The following is a 17,095-nucleotide window of genomic DNA, read 5'->3' on the forward strand; positions in this document are numbered from 1 at the left end:
CTGCCAGTTTAAGTATATACTGCTCTTCCTTAAGGATGTAATTTTCTGCTTCCTGAGATTTATGCTCTGTGATAGCAATTCCAGATCTGGGCTGCAAAGACCAGAAGACCATTCAAAAGGGAGAAAACTCTTCGCTGCTAGTGGCTGTCTGGATTTTTGCAGCTCAGATTTAGTAACCCTGGCGATAGTTTGCCTATTTATCACCTCTTCTGCTTGTATATCCCGAACAAATAGATTTTTATATACGGTAAGTCCCTTGCGCTCTGAAGGTCTTGTTTGTGTAAAGCAGTCCTGGGGTATAAAACAATCTACTGCAGAGACTGAGCAGGAGTTTCACCTGTTTTGGAGTGGCTAAATAGGAAGAAACCAGAAAACAAACAAAATATCCTCTTCCAAGCCTGTTGCTCCTGTTGATGTAATGTCAGCTGAATCGTGCATTATTTCCTGAACACACCCCTGGGAGACTTGTGTTTAGATGAAAAGGCAGAGGGGAGCTTCCAATGTGTTGCCATCTGTGACTGTCACAACCAGCAGCCACGGTTTGGCAAGAGGTTAAAGGATATCAACCAGAAAAACAAGAGCTTGTAAAATAAAAGCATTTCAGACTTATTATATACCTCCTTATAAACATAGAGAAGAAACCTGGTACCACTTTAAATTATATATATATATAAAACATCTGCAATGCTTCTACACACTAGGATTTTTAAATTACCTCTATGAGCAGGCACCATTACATAACTATAACACCACTGAAAAGACGAATATTTTGTTTCATGTTGACTGAAAATTAAAATGAAATGAAGAAAAGGTTAAATCCAAATGCAAAATAGATTGTAGGATGCATTGATGTAGACACAATATTTGAGCGGCTAACAATCAGGTATAATTGAAATCTGGAAGGATTGGAGAATGTTGTGAAACATGAGACTCATTTCCACTAAAAATTCAGTTGATTACATTTACCGCATAGAAACTTGATGGTTAAATTTACTGTTGTTAATAATGTGCCTGAAACCTATAGTTCTGTCCTTGAAATGGTCAGGTGGATTAAACTGAAAGTTAATAGGGAGAGGCCTATTAAAAGAAAGTCAGCAGAGCCACACTGAAGGGTCCAGACTCATGTTTTAGATCTGAAATACAGTATTTGTATCAAAGATCTTGGATTTGTAATATTATTATTTAGTGTTATAGGATTATAACATCTCTGAACTAAAAGCTGAGACAACACATTGGAAAATTACAGACTGTGTTTTGGTTTCAGTTTATGCAAAAGCATGAAGGAAAATGCAAACAATTAACTCATTATTGTTAGGGTCTAACTTGTGGTAATCTGGTAGGCTGTGGTCATACCTGTAATCATAAGTGAATGCAGCAAAAGCCCTTCTAATCCTCTTTTTCCAAGAACAGTTGTCCATAGCCAATCTTATTAAGGAGCTCAATAAGCTTAATTGATCTTATCCAGTAAACACTTTCAAAGACTCACATTGGTTATTAGGAGAAGCCCACTTGAAGAGTTGCCTTAGTTCATTCTCCAACCCTGACCAGAACAAGGATATAAAAGTACAAAGATTTTACCTTGGCTCTAGTTCTATCTGGCCTTTTTTTTTTTTTTTTTGCTGTCATCATTCTTCTGGGCAAGTGGAGCCAGAGATCTGGATCACAACTTTATAGAATCTAACTCTTTCCACACTTCCTATTACTTTCAAATTTTGTTTTCTTATTTTGCTGTTGTGCTTCAGTTATTTCAGCAGTAAGTTCAATCCTATTCGTGTTTAGCAAAATGTAACAATAGCTTGCCTTCAGTTTTTCGAATGAAGTTATATACAGAAGAAAGTCACATATCAGAAGTTTGTTTCGCATGGCTTGATTGGATTTTGAAAATGCAGGAGAAAGTAACAAGGAATTTCCAGTTCAAGATCTGAAATGCGGGTAGAGAAGAAAAGGGAGAAGCATCACTTAACCAGCTCTACTACAGATCCAACTTGCAGTTTACTTTGGTATTGGTGGTTTTTTCACTTGTATTACTTTTGATTTATCTCAAATGTTATGTTAATAGTTCCTTTTATTGCTCCCCATGTAATCAGATAAGAGCCTTAATGCTATCAGCTCATACATAATATGTGTAACAAGTCATTAAATGTCAGTCATAAGATTGTATCACTTTTCTGAAGAATACATCCAGCACTGAATCTGTAGGGCATGTTTCAGTTACATGAGGGGATGTGGAGTTTGAAACTACTACTTTTCTGACAAAATGACAAAAGTAGCTTTATACATTGTACTGCAAGCTCCATCTCTTTGGAATGTTTGTGTGAGGTTGTGATACTTGCCTTGAAAACAAAAGGTTGCACTGTGATGTCACAATTCTGTGTTGGCCTGACCCACCTCTCCCCTTCCTAATGGTACTGGTGGCTGGGGTTTTTGGACCATAATAGTACATACTAGTTCAAGGAAACAAGGCCAATTTGCAGCACACTATATTTCCTTGAGCACGTTACAATTGCCAAAGGCATAATTTGGTCCTTAGTGAGGTAAACTATATTTTAGCAGATGTCTTGGATTTGTTACATATCATCTTCTCTCATATCTGGTTAAAACTATGAAGATTAAGGGATGAATAAAATGCTAAATCTAATTCCCTCAATTGCCAACATTAAGGTGAGCACCGCTGTTTATAAAGACAAGGTGGACAAGACACACACCAAAGAGGAGGTAGCACTTACCGTGAGAAAATGCCAATTAGTTTTAGAGATATCACCTCAAAAAACTAAGTAAAACCCATGTCTCAATTTCGGAGCAAGACAGAAGGTAAATATGTGTCGGAGTTCACATAGCACAACCTAGTTTCTCAATTAACCCACTCTTGGGGTTTGTATCATATATTTAATGAAATAAATAGCTGGTAACAGCAGATAACACACTAAGCTAGTAAATAAGTGTAACATCTTGTATACCAATAGTTCCTACAAAATATTTCTAAAAATCTGATTTGGTTCATTGTACTCTATGAAACTGGTGTGTACAGAGCATGGAAAAGAAGAGTAACTGGGCAGGCATCATTAAATTCCTTAATGCACGCTTTCAAACATCCATATTGCAATTTTCTATTGCAGTCCCAATTGTAAATAATATTTTGGACTGTACTTACTATTATTTTTTTTCATACAAATCTATGTATAATTTACTAGTCATTAATAGCAATGATTTAAAAGATCAGTTTTTCCCACTGTTGGATTTGTGCTTCTATAAATATGCACTTACAAAACCATTACAACTATTATGTTAATATTTAGTCAATCAATCAGTCAATCAAAATTTATTCTAGTTTCTGACCAGCATAAATTATAGCATAAAATATTGTTTTCATATATTCATAGCTATAAAATTTGTCACAGAATTATCAGTTATGGCTTAAAACAGCCTTTGTTTATAGATTGTACAAAACTGACTATAAGTCATATTAACATAAAGCATAGGTACTACAGTGTGGCTATAAAGCTAAAATTTATCATACTAAAATTATAAAACATTATAAAATTGATTTTAAAAAAAAATTGATTAAAACCGAATTAAAATACTAACCAATTAAATTAAACTGTGATTTTGTTATTTCAGAGTGTTAATAGTATCCAAGGAACTCTAAAGTTATGAATATATGAAAACAATATTTTTCATGCTGTAACCAAGAACATGGTAATGTTGTGAAAGAAGCATTTGATAGGTATAAAATTGATCTGTAGAGCGTGGTAGGAGATCTATGTACTACTGATATATAGAGTTTATAGTAATGAATTTATCGTTTCATGGTTTCAACCTGTCCATCATCATAAAGGCAGTTATTTCTTCAAAGGAATCCGTCTATAGCTTTCCCATAGGACAGAAAACTGAAGGAAGATGTAATGCAGATACTATAATACAGTACTATATATTTCAACTAATAGAAAGATTTAGAACCCTAGCAAGGTCAGATTGTCTTCCTATATTCATGATAAACAAAAGACATCATTGGCTTGCAATATACTGACAGTAGAATAGAATAGAATAGAATAGAATAGAATAGAATAGAATAGAATAGAATAGAATAGAATAGAATAGAATTTTATTGGCGAAGTGTGATTAGACACACAAGGAATTTGTCTTGGTGCATATGCTCTCAGTGTACATAAAAGAATAGAATAGAATATAATTTTTTATTGGCCAAGTGTGATTGGACACACAAGTAATTTGTCTTGGTGCATATGCTCTCAGTGTACATAAAAGAAAAGATACCTTCATCAAGGTACAACACTTACAACATTTAATGATAGTCATAGGGTACAAATTTAGCACTTAATGATACAACACTTAATGATAGTCATAGGCTACAAATAAACAATCAGGAAACAATCAATATTAGTATAAATCGTAAGGATACAAGCAACAAAGTTACAGGCAGAAGGAGGTAACCAAAGTAGTAATAGTTTCTTCAGCAAAGTTCATTTCCATAAAGATTGATATTTATTTCTGTGTAAGATTTATAAGCTACAGGTTTGTAAGCTGTTCACTAGTGTACAAAATCAAAACAGTACACAGAACAATATAATGTAACATAAACCATCAGTTCATCAACAAACAGCAAGCAAACCAGTAGCAAACAATAATGGTGCAGATCTTCCTCTAGCTGCTTAATCACCAAAGGCCTTCTAGAATCCAACTACGGCAGGGGTGTCAAGCTCAATTTCATTGAGGGTTGCATCAGGGTTGTGTTTGATGTTCGGAGGTCAGGGTGGGTGTGGCCAGAGTGTGTGTGGCCAGGGTGGGCATGGCCAGCTTAACCTCACTTGTTTCGGGGGCACCTGTGGTGGCCCGAGTGCTCTGTCAGTGGAAATGGCATTTTCACTTGGGACAGCCTCCTGCAACCCTCAGCAAAAACAGAGCTCAGGAGAGCCACCCATGGCCCTTGTGAGCTTTGTTTTCTCTGGCAGAGGCACCGCAGGGCAATTCTTTGCTGTTTCCAGGGCAGCCCCACAGGCCAGATCTAAGCACACCATGGGCCAAATCCAGCCTCCGGGCCTTTAGTTTGACACCCCTGAACTAGGGTATACTCCCAAAGACCATAAGATACAATGAACTCATTTTTGAAATACATGCGTGGCATATAAGAAACTTGATTAATGGAGAAACAATGGACTTCAACTCCCAGAGTTCCTCAGCCAGCAAAGCTGAGGAAGTTGAAGTCCACAAGTCTTAAAAGAGCCAAGTTTGCAGACTCCTGTTCTAGCTTGTCTTTCTGTCTCCAGTATGAGTGCATGGCATAAAATATCCTGATTGTATTTAGCGAGGCATCCCTCCTATATTTTTTAATAACGGTAGAAATGATTGTTAGACTCATTTAGCAGGGATTTGTTTATGCTTATTAATGTTTATAAACAGGCAAGCTAAGATTGAAGTTTATCAAGCTGAGGTTTGGGTTGGTTTGATTTTTTTCCTGCTCAGGTACAATTACCTCATTTCTGGGAGTCTTTCCAGCCCTTAGCCAAAAATCAAATTTTTAACCTCTGCAGTCATTCCTGGTAGCTAGTCAGACAAAGTCTTTAAATCCTGCTTGAGACACTCATAAGCCAAGACTTCATCCCTTCAGAATTCACTGAAATATCATTCTTCTAAAATATTTGTCCCACTGCCTTGGACCATAATGCCAATATGAGGTCAAGTCTTTTGTTTTGTGCACCAGAATGAGGCATGCCCAATTGTTCTTCAAGATGTTTCTCTTCTGTCTTTGAAGCAGTTATTTATATGAGGGTTTTTTGTTGTTGTTTTTTAATAAGATATTATCTTCATGTCCATTTTATGCACATTCAAGCTTGTAATAAACTTTTTTTTTCTTTTTTCCTTTTTTTCCAGGTAACCATTTGAAATCAAACCACAATTTAGAGAAATGACATTTGTCAGATTGGATGAACAGAATTTACACTGGTTAAACGCTTTTGTAATTCTCACACTACTTACTGTAGCTCTCTTTGTTGCAAGTAAGAAATTCAACTAACAGCAAGGAAAGATGAAAACAAAAAAGATTTTTTTCTGAAGCAGGATTATTTTTATCAAGCGAAAGAACAATTTCATATGATGGTCTCTTACTACTGGAAAAATGGGTAAAATTGGTAAAGACCTCAGCATAATCATGTTGGTCAAAATATTTGAAATGAAAAATGCCTGGTAATGTATAGCTGTTGAGCTAAGGAGAAATTCAAAAGCAATCTAAAAAGCAAGTTTCTACAATATAAATAATAACATTCATTGTAGACTCAGCCCCAAAGATAAAATCAGACAAGTGGTCATTTTCAAGAGATCTGTATAAGATGGAAATTAAGCCTACTAGCCATATAGATCAAGTAGAAATCTGCTTAAACCCATTTTTGGTATTTTGAACAAAACATAAATGGCCATGCTAAGGCTTCAGGAACTAGCAGACAAAACCAGTGATGTGCATATAAATTGTCATCAGGACCCATCTGTCACTGAAATCTTCACCTATTAAAGTATAACTTTGGAGGAACTTTAGTTACAAGGCTTCCCAATTCAATTAGCATATTATTTGCACCAGAGATGTGTATATTGATGATAGTAACTAGAAGGATACAATTTCTAAAGTGGTATGCCCCACAGTGTATTGTGTAAATGAGAACAATCTTGGTGTTGTGACATGCAGAGTGGTAGAGATAAAAAGACTTCAGCTGCCTTAAAAGGTCTTCTTCACATTCTACTTCTGCTCCAGATATGTATGCACTATTAAAGAAAGGATCTTAAAAATGTCCAATCTTCTTGCACTAATTAACATTCTATCTGGGCATCAATCTAATGCACATGTGGAAATTAGATTTTTAGTAAGAAGACAAAAATGATATCATGTCATACAATTTTTTTCTACAGTGGGCCTGGAAACATTGAGTATCATTTCACATTTAAATTTTTGTACCTGATGCTCAATCTATTTGGAGAAAAAATGTTTCAAACTAATTAGCAGATTAGCTACTCTGAGGAGGTGAATACAATATGCTTCACTTTAAGTAGCTTAACATGGAAATAGAAATGTCTTGATGTGACTGCAACATCTTTCTTTGAGCTTTCTATGTTCCAAGAACATTGCTGCAGACTTACATCAGAAGAAATATAAAAACAAACTGAATACAATAAAATGGGCTACATAAGAAGAATGTGTGGTAACACAAGAGAATGGGTCAAGAATGCATGGATGCTAAATGAATGCAGATTGAATTTAAAACCAAAGGACTTTATATGTAAGCACAATGAAATAGATCATATAGAGGAAATCACGGAGTGCAGAACAAATATATGAAGTAAAAATGAATGGATTGAGAAGGAGAGTAAACGCCAGATTAATTATCCTAAAAAAGTGGCAAGAAGTGGTGCAAGCAAAGTTGGCTTCCAAGGATAGAAATGTGGAGAAGTAGAGCAAAACTGATGTGGTAACTAATGTTTTTTTGTCATTTTTGTTAGTATTTCTGACTTCATGTCTTCATGTTTGCAGCATTATTTATTCTGAAAGGGAATAACGTGACCAGTATCTGTTCACGAAGAACTGATTTGCTTTTTGCTTCTATTCTTTTCCGTTGTGCATTTTGCTTTGTGGATGTCTAAGTCTGATGGCTGCTTTTCCCTCCAAGCATGGCAACTACCTGTAAAGAAAATAATCAGGATAAAAATGCATTAAATAAATCGTAAAAAACAGGATTTCCTTATGCTTTACTAGGATTCTTTTCCATATCAGAGCACTGCTGTATGGAGGGATGTAATGTAAAGCTTTTGAACATTGTGCCTCACTGTTTCAAACTTTTGAGACTTCTTTTCCCCCTAAATAAACATTTTGATGTTTCTTTCATAATCTAAGAACTAGGCTAGGATAAAGTGACCAGATTTCAGCCATGGCAAAGCGGGACACCATTGACGGGGGGGCCGGGGGGGCTGCGCATGCACGCTGAGTCTTGCCAACTGCCTGAAGGAGGAGGAGCGGCTGCTGCTTCTCCGCTCTTCCAGGCAGGCTCGGCTCTCCTCGGCTCTCCTCTCCGCTCTTCTCTTCATCTCAGGTGAAGTCAAGTGGCGTCTCTCCTCCCTCTCGTGCCCCCTTCTCCACCACTCCCCCTTCTCCGCCTCCTCCTCTTGCGTTGCTGCCTCCCATTTTCAGAATGGGAGTGAAACAAAAAAAATCAGGACTTTTTGGAATTGCAGCGGGACGCGGGACAAATTATTAAAAAGCGGGACTGTCCCGCCAAAAGTGGGACGTCTGGTCACTATAGGCTAGGACCTAATATCATTGATTTAATGACTATCTCCTTTTGTTAACTGAAACTGTCTCCTTGGCACATTCTAAATAGTTCTGCTGTGTGCAACCATCTTGTACTGATTAAAACATTCTGTATGATGCTCTGCCGTCCTGCTATGGCTCCGAACAGAGAGAAGCCACAGAGGCCAAGAAGCCAAATGGCTGTTGCCTATTCTCTACACTTCACTGGGCAGGCCACTGCTTTCAACAAGTGCCAATAAAACCCAGAAGGGAGGCAGGTAGCAGGTGTGCATGAAAATTGGTCCAAAGTATACAAAAGCTCCTGGCAAAGAACAACAAGCTGGAAAGGTCTTTGTCAGAAATTTGTTTACCTCTGTTTACAGATACTGATGCTTTTTTAAAAGCCCCATTCTTGAAGGCACAGGACATGGGGTTCATGTTCATTGTTAACATATGGCTTCGTATCTGGACACTTTATCCAAAGATCGAGGATCTACAGATGGTTAGGAAAAGAGAGAGGACCTCTCAGGTCCCAGGGATCTCTTTCCTCTCATTGACCTTCTTTCATGATAATAAGGGAAAACAGGGTAACTATAGGAGATGGGGCTTTTTCTTAAAGACAGAGGGGGATTCAAGGCAACTGCCCCATGTGGAGCAGTTTTGGCTGAAGTATAATTTAAAGTTTGAAATTATTAGTTAGAAATGTCTCGTTCAAAGCAGTAGTAAAGCTAATCATTCAAATATGATATCACAATTACTTTAGTATTACAATATTAAATTCCCAGTTACTGGGCTGTTGACCTCAATGGACAAAAAGAAACAGAGGAACAAATAGAAGAAAGAATGTGGGATGAGTACTCAAGGGAATAGTGCCCCATTGCCCCTCAGAGTTATGAAAAGGCCACACAGAAGGAGCTAAGAGATTATGTTTAACTAGGTCAGTTTCTAATCATAAAGATTATATTTCAAGTTATTTCCCAAGTGGTTTGCTAATAGAATTTAACATCAAATTGATTGTCACCAGCATTGGCAAGAACATTTGGTAACAAATATGGGGAGCAATGGAGGTGGGGTGAATGAGTACTACCATTTCAGAGAAGCTAGGTGTGATCTAGAGGTGGGTTTCAGCAGGTTCTCACCAGTTCTGGAGAACCGGTAGCAGAAATTTTGAGTATTTTTTTTAAAAGTTTTATTTTAACATTCATATCCAATAACATATTTAATGTACCATCATATACAATTAATCGGACCTGCCCGGTCACCACCCCCTTCCTTTCTCTCTTCCTTTCTCTACCTTCTTCTACTTTCCACGACCATCCTCCCCTCTCTTATCTACCTCCTCTCCTCCTTCCTCCCTACTCCTTTCTTCTCCCTCTTCTACACCCCCCCGGGACTTCCTAGAACCGAATACAGGGTATAAAACTAACAGTCACCAAGGATTCTTCTGAAATGTCTTTCTTCCTTAAGCAGTCTCTCAAGAATAGTTCATATTTCCAACTTAATTTCTTAAATTTTACTGTCCAACCTTCAAAGATAAACAATAATCCATTTTTTCATATCTTTGGTATCATTTACATACATCAAATCAGATTACAAATATTATTATTAATCCTATATTATCTCCACAATATATCAATTGTAATAATTAAAATCTTCACTTTACCTTACTTATATCAAATAACATTATTAAAATTACACCTATAACTTATCCAAAATATATCAGTTATAACAATTAAATTCTGGTTAACCATATAACAACATTACATCCATCTCTCAAATATAATATTTAATCCAAATTAAATTTTACTATCTATCCTCCAAAATTAAACAATATTCCATCTTCCTATTCCTTTATACCTCAAATATATCAAATAGTACCCCTAAAATTACACATTTATATCCAAAATAAATCATTTACAAAAATTAACCATAATCATATATAATAAAATTAAACATTCTCACTCCCCTTATCTTCTATCTTACACATTTTCCACCATCTATTCACCATTCAACTTAACATCTATCGATAAAGGGTTCCCAATCTTTAATACATTAGTGTAGAAATCACGTGCTTTAGAAACTGTATTAAGAAAATACTTTCTTCCTTTATAATTCACTGTTAAACCAGCTGGAATCTCCCATCTAAAATATATCTGATGTTTCTTAAGCTCATCCACTAAAAAAGCAAATTCTTTTCTCTTTCTTAACATTTTAGGAGGAATTTCCTTCATCATTATTATATCTTGTCCTAGTATTTGAAATTTATTTTTATAAAATGCTTGCAAAATTCCAAACCTAATCTTCTTATTTGTAAAATAAATAACCACATCTCTCGGTAAACACTTCTGCCTTGCCAACCAAGAATTAACACGATAATTTTTTTCAATATTAACTTCAAAATCTTCTGGTTCTACTCCATCTATCTGAGCAAAGGCCTGAATAAAAATCTCTTTCAAATTTTCTTCCTTACATTCTTTTAATCCTCTCACCCTTATAGCATATTCCATTAACTTATATTGTAATATAACCCTTTCTTCATCTGCCCTATCTACCTTAACCTGAATATCGTCTATTTTATTTTCTAAATTCAAATTAATTTGAACTTCATCTATTTTCCTTTGCAAATCTAAATTAATTTGGTTAATTTCTTCCAGTCTTTCCTCTGTTTGAATACTAGATAGCAATAATGGGTTAATTGATTCCTTTAATTTTTTCATCTCCCTCCTCTGTTCTTCCACCATATCTTTAAAATCCAATATTTCTTTCTCCATTTCATCAAATTTTTGATCTATTTCTGAAAGATGAACCTCCATAAGCTCCTGTAAAAAATTCCTTAAGCCATCTTTAATATCTTCTTTCAATTTCTGTATCTGAAGTGAGGAAATTTCCAGTATTTTAGAAGTAGTTAAATCTCTTTGCTTGAAAGCCATTTTTAAACTAAGTAATACCAAGAAGAAGGAAAGAAAAAGAAAAAGAAAAAGAAAAAAGAAAAATTCAATAAACTTTTCTTCTTAAACACTGTAATAAAAAGATAAAAAAGAATAAAAAATAAAAAATAAAAATTCCATTTAAAAAATATCTTGTTATATTCTTCTTAAAGATTCCACGCCAGCAATTGTAATAAGCATTTCCTTAACTTTCACTTCCAATATACAAAACGCCATTTACTTGCAATACACAAAACGCCATTTCCTTTCATCATCTCCAGTCTTGACTACGAATACATTCTCTATCAGGGAGTTAAAATCTTGTTACAATCAAATGCTAATGCTCCAGTTTTCAGCTCTGTCCGCGTTAGAGTCCTTCAGTAATCCATTTCAGTCACGGAGATGGATGCCGGGTTTTGTTCTGCCATTTGGCAGAAGCGTTCCGGATTCTGGAGCTTTTTTTCGGGCTATAGAAGGAGCGTTCCCATCAAGCTACCAGGAATCTTCCTGGTGCTTTCCTGGGGGCTCTACTTCAGCCCGAATGCTCACCTCTCCCTCTTTGCCCGAGGGAAGAGATTTCCAAGTTGCTTGACAGCAGATTAACGCTGTCTAAGTGGCTCTACAGAATCACACAGAACTGGCGGTCTGAGATAGCCCGCCATTAATGAAGCGGAGCCACCCGGAAGAAAATTTTGGGTAATTTAGAGGACGAGTAGTAAAAATTCTGACTGGCCCTGCCCCCATCTATTCTCTGCCTCCCAAGTCCCAGCTGATTGGGAGGAAATGGGGATTTTGCAGTAACCTTCCCCTGGAGTGGGGTAGGAATAGAGATTTTACAGTATCCTTCCCTTGCCACGCCCACCAAGCCACGCCCACAGAACCGGTAGTAAAAAAAATTTGAAACCCACCACTGGTGTGATCCAATCTTTGACTAACAAGCTGTAGGCGTCCCCATAACCTGAGTGCCTTTCAGAGATGAGATCCAACTCCCAGAATTCCCTAGCCTACAATAAAGCTGACATATCTGTAGAGTAACCAGGCTGGGAGGATTAGGTTCCTCAAGTGCATCTCCTAACAACTGATTTAAAAAGGGCTTCAATAAATAGTGTGTTTGTAATTTGTGTTAGAAAAAGTATCAGAGAGGAAAAGGTATCTAACTTTTCCTTCTGCCAGTTCTGCACTCTAAATAGACTCTCTTCTCAATGCTTTGCAGAAAGGAAACAAGCCCTTGGAATGTACTGCAAACATTTACATGGAATATTTAGTTCAGATTTTACTTTTTCTGCTATTCTTTGGTTATGTTACTTTTGTGACAAAATTGCAACACTTATCAAATGCTTATGCCATATAAATCAGAGGAGGAAAAGCTCTAACTTTAGCAAAATAAATATTCCTGTTTCTGAGATTTGTGAAAAAGGGCAGCATTTTGAATTGTGCACAAGTTAAAAGGGATAAAGGGAGAAAACTTAAATAAAGCCGATTCCTTTTTTCTTTTTTAGAAAAAGTGGTTGTTTCTAAGGAAGCTGCAGTCCACATATCTGGGAGCTTCTTTTTAAGCACTCGTAAAAGGAAAACTTCTTTAGGTCAAACTGAAGTTCCATCTAATCTTTTTTATTCATATAACACAGCTTCCATTACTGCTTAGGGTTGGAATGCACAGGCCTAACAGATTAATGTGTTTCATCTCCATAATTTATGTAATGGCAAGCTGAAGCATTAACCTCCCCATGACGGTTTCTCTGAAATTCCAAAGTTGTGAATGCATTGAACGTGCAAGGACACAGAAAAAGAATTAAACAAATCAAAAGTGAAGTATTTGCCTAATTAAGTCAGCAAAGATTATCCAGTGTCATGTTTATTCAGAAAGAAAGACAATTTAGTTTAATGAAATACACACACACACACACACACACACACACACACACACACACACTCCAATATCTATAGTTCTTCCAAATAATTTAATAAACAAATGTAAAAAACATTCCCCAAGCATAAGCCATTGTTTCACTGGAAATAGGGGAAACATATCTCTCACTCCCAAATAGGATGGGATCAAATTTCTAGGTTCCCTATTTTACATTGAAAGGATTGGGTTATAAGAAATAATATGGGTTCGCATAAGCCTTGCAGATGCTTAGGAGATTTATGTTACCTTGAAAATCTTTAAACCCCTTACCAAAGTGAATACTGACACATACACACCCAAATCTGGAGTGTGGCTATTCATACTGTATGCTGCCCAAAGCCTGGCATATCTCTCAAGTTGATAGGTGATGCATAAGCCAGAATGACATGTTTAGTATTTCAGCATCATGAAGAAGGTTGATTCAACTCTATACACAACTATTTGGCTATTATTAATCTTTCATAATTGCTTTATGCCTGAAAGGATAACATTAACAGATTTGTCCATCTTAGAATGTATTGATCTAAGTATATATGGTTATATTTTATTTTTATTTTATTCCAAAAAAGTTAAAATACAAAACTCTAAAAAACAAAAAGAGAAAAAGCACAGAGCAAACAAGAAAAAGATGCATTAAAAAACCCCAACACATATAAACATATTATCCCTCCTAATTGAATACTCATTAATACACTATTTCAATATTGGTTTCGTGCCCCTTGGAACTACTAATTCTCACAAATTAATGACCTATCATCTAGATACTATATTAATGACAAAATAGTTAACGGGAAAAATAGTAATAATAAAAAAGCAAGGTTAAAGTTTCAAAACCCTCGGTTAAATACTATTATTCTGATCACTTGTAGAAAATTTATCACAGCATCTTAAGGTAAAGGTAAAGGTTCCCCTCACACATACGTGCTAGTCGTTGCCGACTCTAGGGGGTGGTGCTCATCTCCATTTCAAAGCCGAAGAGCCAGCGCTGTCCGAAGATGTCTCCGTGGTCATGTGGCCGGCATGACTCAATGCCAAAGGCGCACGGAACGCTGTTACCTTCCCACCAAAGGTGGTCCCTATTTTTTCTACTTGCATTTTTACGTGCTTTCAAAACTGCTAGGTTGGCAGAAGCTGGGACAAATAACGGGAGTTCACCCTGTTACACAGCAGCACTAGGGATTCGAACCGCTGAGCTGCCAACCTTTCAATCAACAAGCTCAATGTCCTAGCCCCTGAGCCACCACGTCCCTACAGCATCTTATATATCCCAAATTGTCCCAAGAGTTAAGAGTAATTTGGATCAAAATTCATATTTGTCTCTTAATATCCTCTCTTAACCATTGTTGTCTGATTAAACATAATAAATTCAGTTCTCAGTATCAGTCTATCTTCCCAACAAGATCCAGATGAAAGTGGCTTCTGATTAAATGTGATAAATTCATTTCCTAATCTTCTCCAGTCCTCCTGTTTGTTATTTCCTTCATTCATGCTTCTGTTATGGTAAAAGAGTACTGGCTTGAATTTCAGAGAGGCGTATCCAATCAATTCAGTTAATTCTGAGTCTATATAGTCTATATCTCTTTCCAATGGGTCTGTAGCTTTCAGGTCACAGTCCTTTTGCGAATTTTGTGGACAATCCAGCATCTTAATGGTTAGCCACTGTGCCCCTTGTCTCACATGTTCTATTTAAAATAAAAAAGAATTGGTTTAACTCAGAGGTCTCCAACCTTGGCAACTTTAAGCCTGGCGGACTTCAACTCCAAGAATTCCCCAGCCAGTTTTGCTGGCTGGGCTGAAATTGAACTGGTTTAACTGGATGTTCCGTCAGAGGTCAATGCCAGAGTCCCCAAAAAGACTGATAGAAAATAGTCCTCGACTTACTACCACAATAGAGTCCAAAATTTATGTTGCTAAATGAGAGATTTGATAAGTGAGTTTTCTCCCATTTTACAACCTTTCTTGTCACAGTGATTAAGCCAATCACAGCAGTTGATAATTTAGTAACCTGGTTGTTAAGTGAATTGGGCTTCCCCATTGGCTTTCCTTGTCAAAAAGTAGCAAAAGGTGATCATATGACCTTGGGACATAGGAACGATCATAAGTATGAATCAGTTGCCAAGCATCTGAATTTTGATCACATGATCAAGAGGATGCTGCAAAGGTTGTAACTGCGAAAAACAGTCATATCACTTTTTTCAAAGCTGTTGCAACTTTGAACGGTCACTAAACAAACTGCTGCAAGTCGAGGACTACGAAAGTTAAAATCACATCTAGGTGTATGAAATTGCAAATGTACCATAGCACAACCCATTAGTACCTTGCTACCTTGAGTAGTTAATTGTGTGACATGCTGACCATAACAATTTTGGAAACAGCTATCGTTTCAAGGAAATATAGAATATCTGGTGCCAAATCATTAATTAATTAATTTCATAGGCTTTTATACTGCTCTAATCCAGGGGTCTCCAACCTTGGCAACTTTAAGACTTGTGGACTTCAACTCCCAGAATTCTGGGAGTTGAAGTCCACAAGTCTTAAAGTTGCCAAGGTTGGAGACCCCTGCTCTAATCTGTTAATTCTGAGTAGCTTGCAGTTTGACAATTACAGTTAAAAAACTCCAGTCAATCAAAACAACAAAAACACAATGACAGCACTTCTTCAGGAGAACAGCCTCTCTCCCCACCCCCCATTTTCTCTGCAGAGGCCTTCCTAAACAGCCGGGACTTAATCAGCTGTCTGAAATACTAACAGAAGAAAGACAGCCTTACATCTAGGAGCAAGTTGTTCCTGAAGAGAGAGATATCACTGAGAAGGTTTACTGTTATTGGCATTCTTTTGGCATAGGAATCAAACAAAGCTCCTCTTTCTTGAAATTCATTGAACAGGCTGGTTCCTCATAGAGTAGGCAGCCTCACCTATACACTTCAGAGGTGGGTTTCAGCAGGTTCTGAACTGGTAGCGGAAATTTTGAGTAGTTTGGAGAACTGGTAGTAAAAATTCTGACTGGCCCTGCCCCCATCTATTCTCTGCCTCCCAAGTCCCAGTTGATCAGGAAGAAATGGGGATTTTGTAGTAACCTTCCCCTGGATTGGGGAGGGAATGGAGATTTTGCAGTATCCTTCCCCTGCCATGCCCACCAAGCCACGCCCACCAAGCCACGCCACCAAGCCACACCCACAGAACCAGTAGTAAAAAATTTTGAAACCCACCACTGATACACTTCCCAGCCATTGAAGACAACAATCAGTATCATGTCTTCACCCAGGAAGAGATGGACCATAAAGGCACCTCCTAAATAAATCGAACTTTTAATCCAGTTGAAACTTTTGGATAGTCGTCAAGAACAGGCCTGCAAAGATTAAATTGGAGTAGCAAAAAGTGGGATTTTTTTAAGGGTGGGACTTTGAGTTTCCTTTTTTATGCTTTCTTCCTTTCCCAGAATTTAAACATACTTTTGTAAATGGTACAGAATAGTTTCTCCAAGGTCATCTCTGTAGCTGCTTATAATACAAGACCAAAATCTAGTGCAAACTTTGTTCCTCCTCCTCCTCTTATTTTAAAAGCTGGAAAAATAAAATGGAAAAACTGCCAACCACTATGTCTCCACAAAACAGATCATATTTAAAAACTCAATCCTATTCCACAGCATACTACAAAAAGTAAAGGACATATTATAGGGCAGCCGTACTATATTTTATATATTTTTCATGCTTGAGGTGGCACATGCTTAAGAGCCCCCAATGAGATGGGAAATAGGGAGAAAGCACACTTTGCATACAAAAGGAGCTTCAGTACAAACCAACCTGGCCTCACAACACACATAAGAATTGGAGCATGATGCTGATACTTCTCTGACTGGAACTCCAAAGAAATCCTTGCCTCGGGGCATAGAAAGTAACAGCTAGCAGCACTCCACAAGCAGGACATAAAAGCTTCACAGCGATAAGGAGAGCTGAAGTATTTCCTGCGATGCCA

At 37.0% G+C, this 17,095-nt stretch overlaps 1 protein-coding gene across 2 annotated transcripts in view; it reads right to left on the reverse strand.

Moving 5' to 3' along the window:
* Positions 1–1,899: 1,899 nt before the first annotated feature.
* Positions 1,900–17,095, reverse strand: part of EFCAB11 (EF-hand calcium binding domain 11) — a 91,158-nt gene continuing 75,962 nt past the window's right edge. Inside the window, exon 6 of one of the 2 annotated variants that reach the window (XM_058162531.1) lies at positions 1,900–1,921. In XM_058162531.1, coding sequence (XP_058018514.1) covers positions 1,915–1,921 — 7 coding nt within the window. In that variant the 3' untranslated portion in view covers positions 1,900–1,914. Of the gene's footprint in view, positions 1,922–5,235; positions 7,680–17,095 lie in introns of those variants that run through there. The other variant, XM_058162532.1, reaches the window with a different exon arrangement.

The sequence above is a fragment of the Ahaetulla prasina genome, chromosome 1 (genome assembly GCF_028640845.1).
Source record: "Ahaetulla prasina isolate Xishuangbanna chromosome 1, ASM2864084v1, whole genome shotgun sequence".
NCBI classification, from domain to species: Eukaryota; Metazoa; Chordata; class Lepidosauria; order Squamata; family Colubridae; genus Ahaetulla; species Ahaetulla prasina.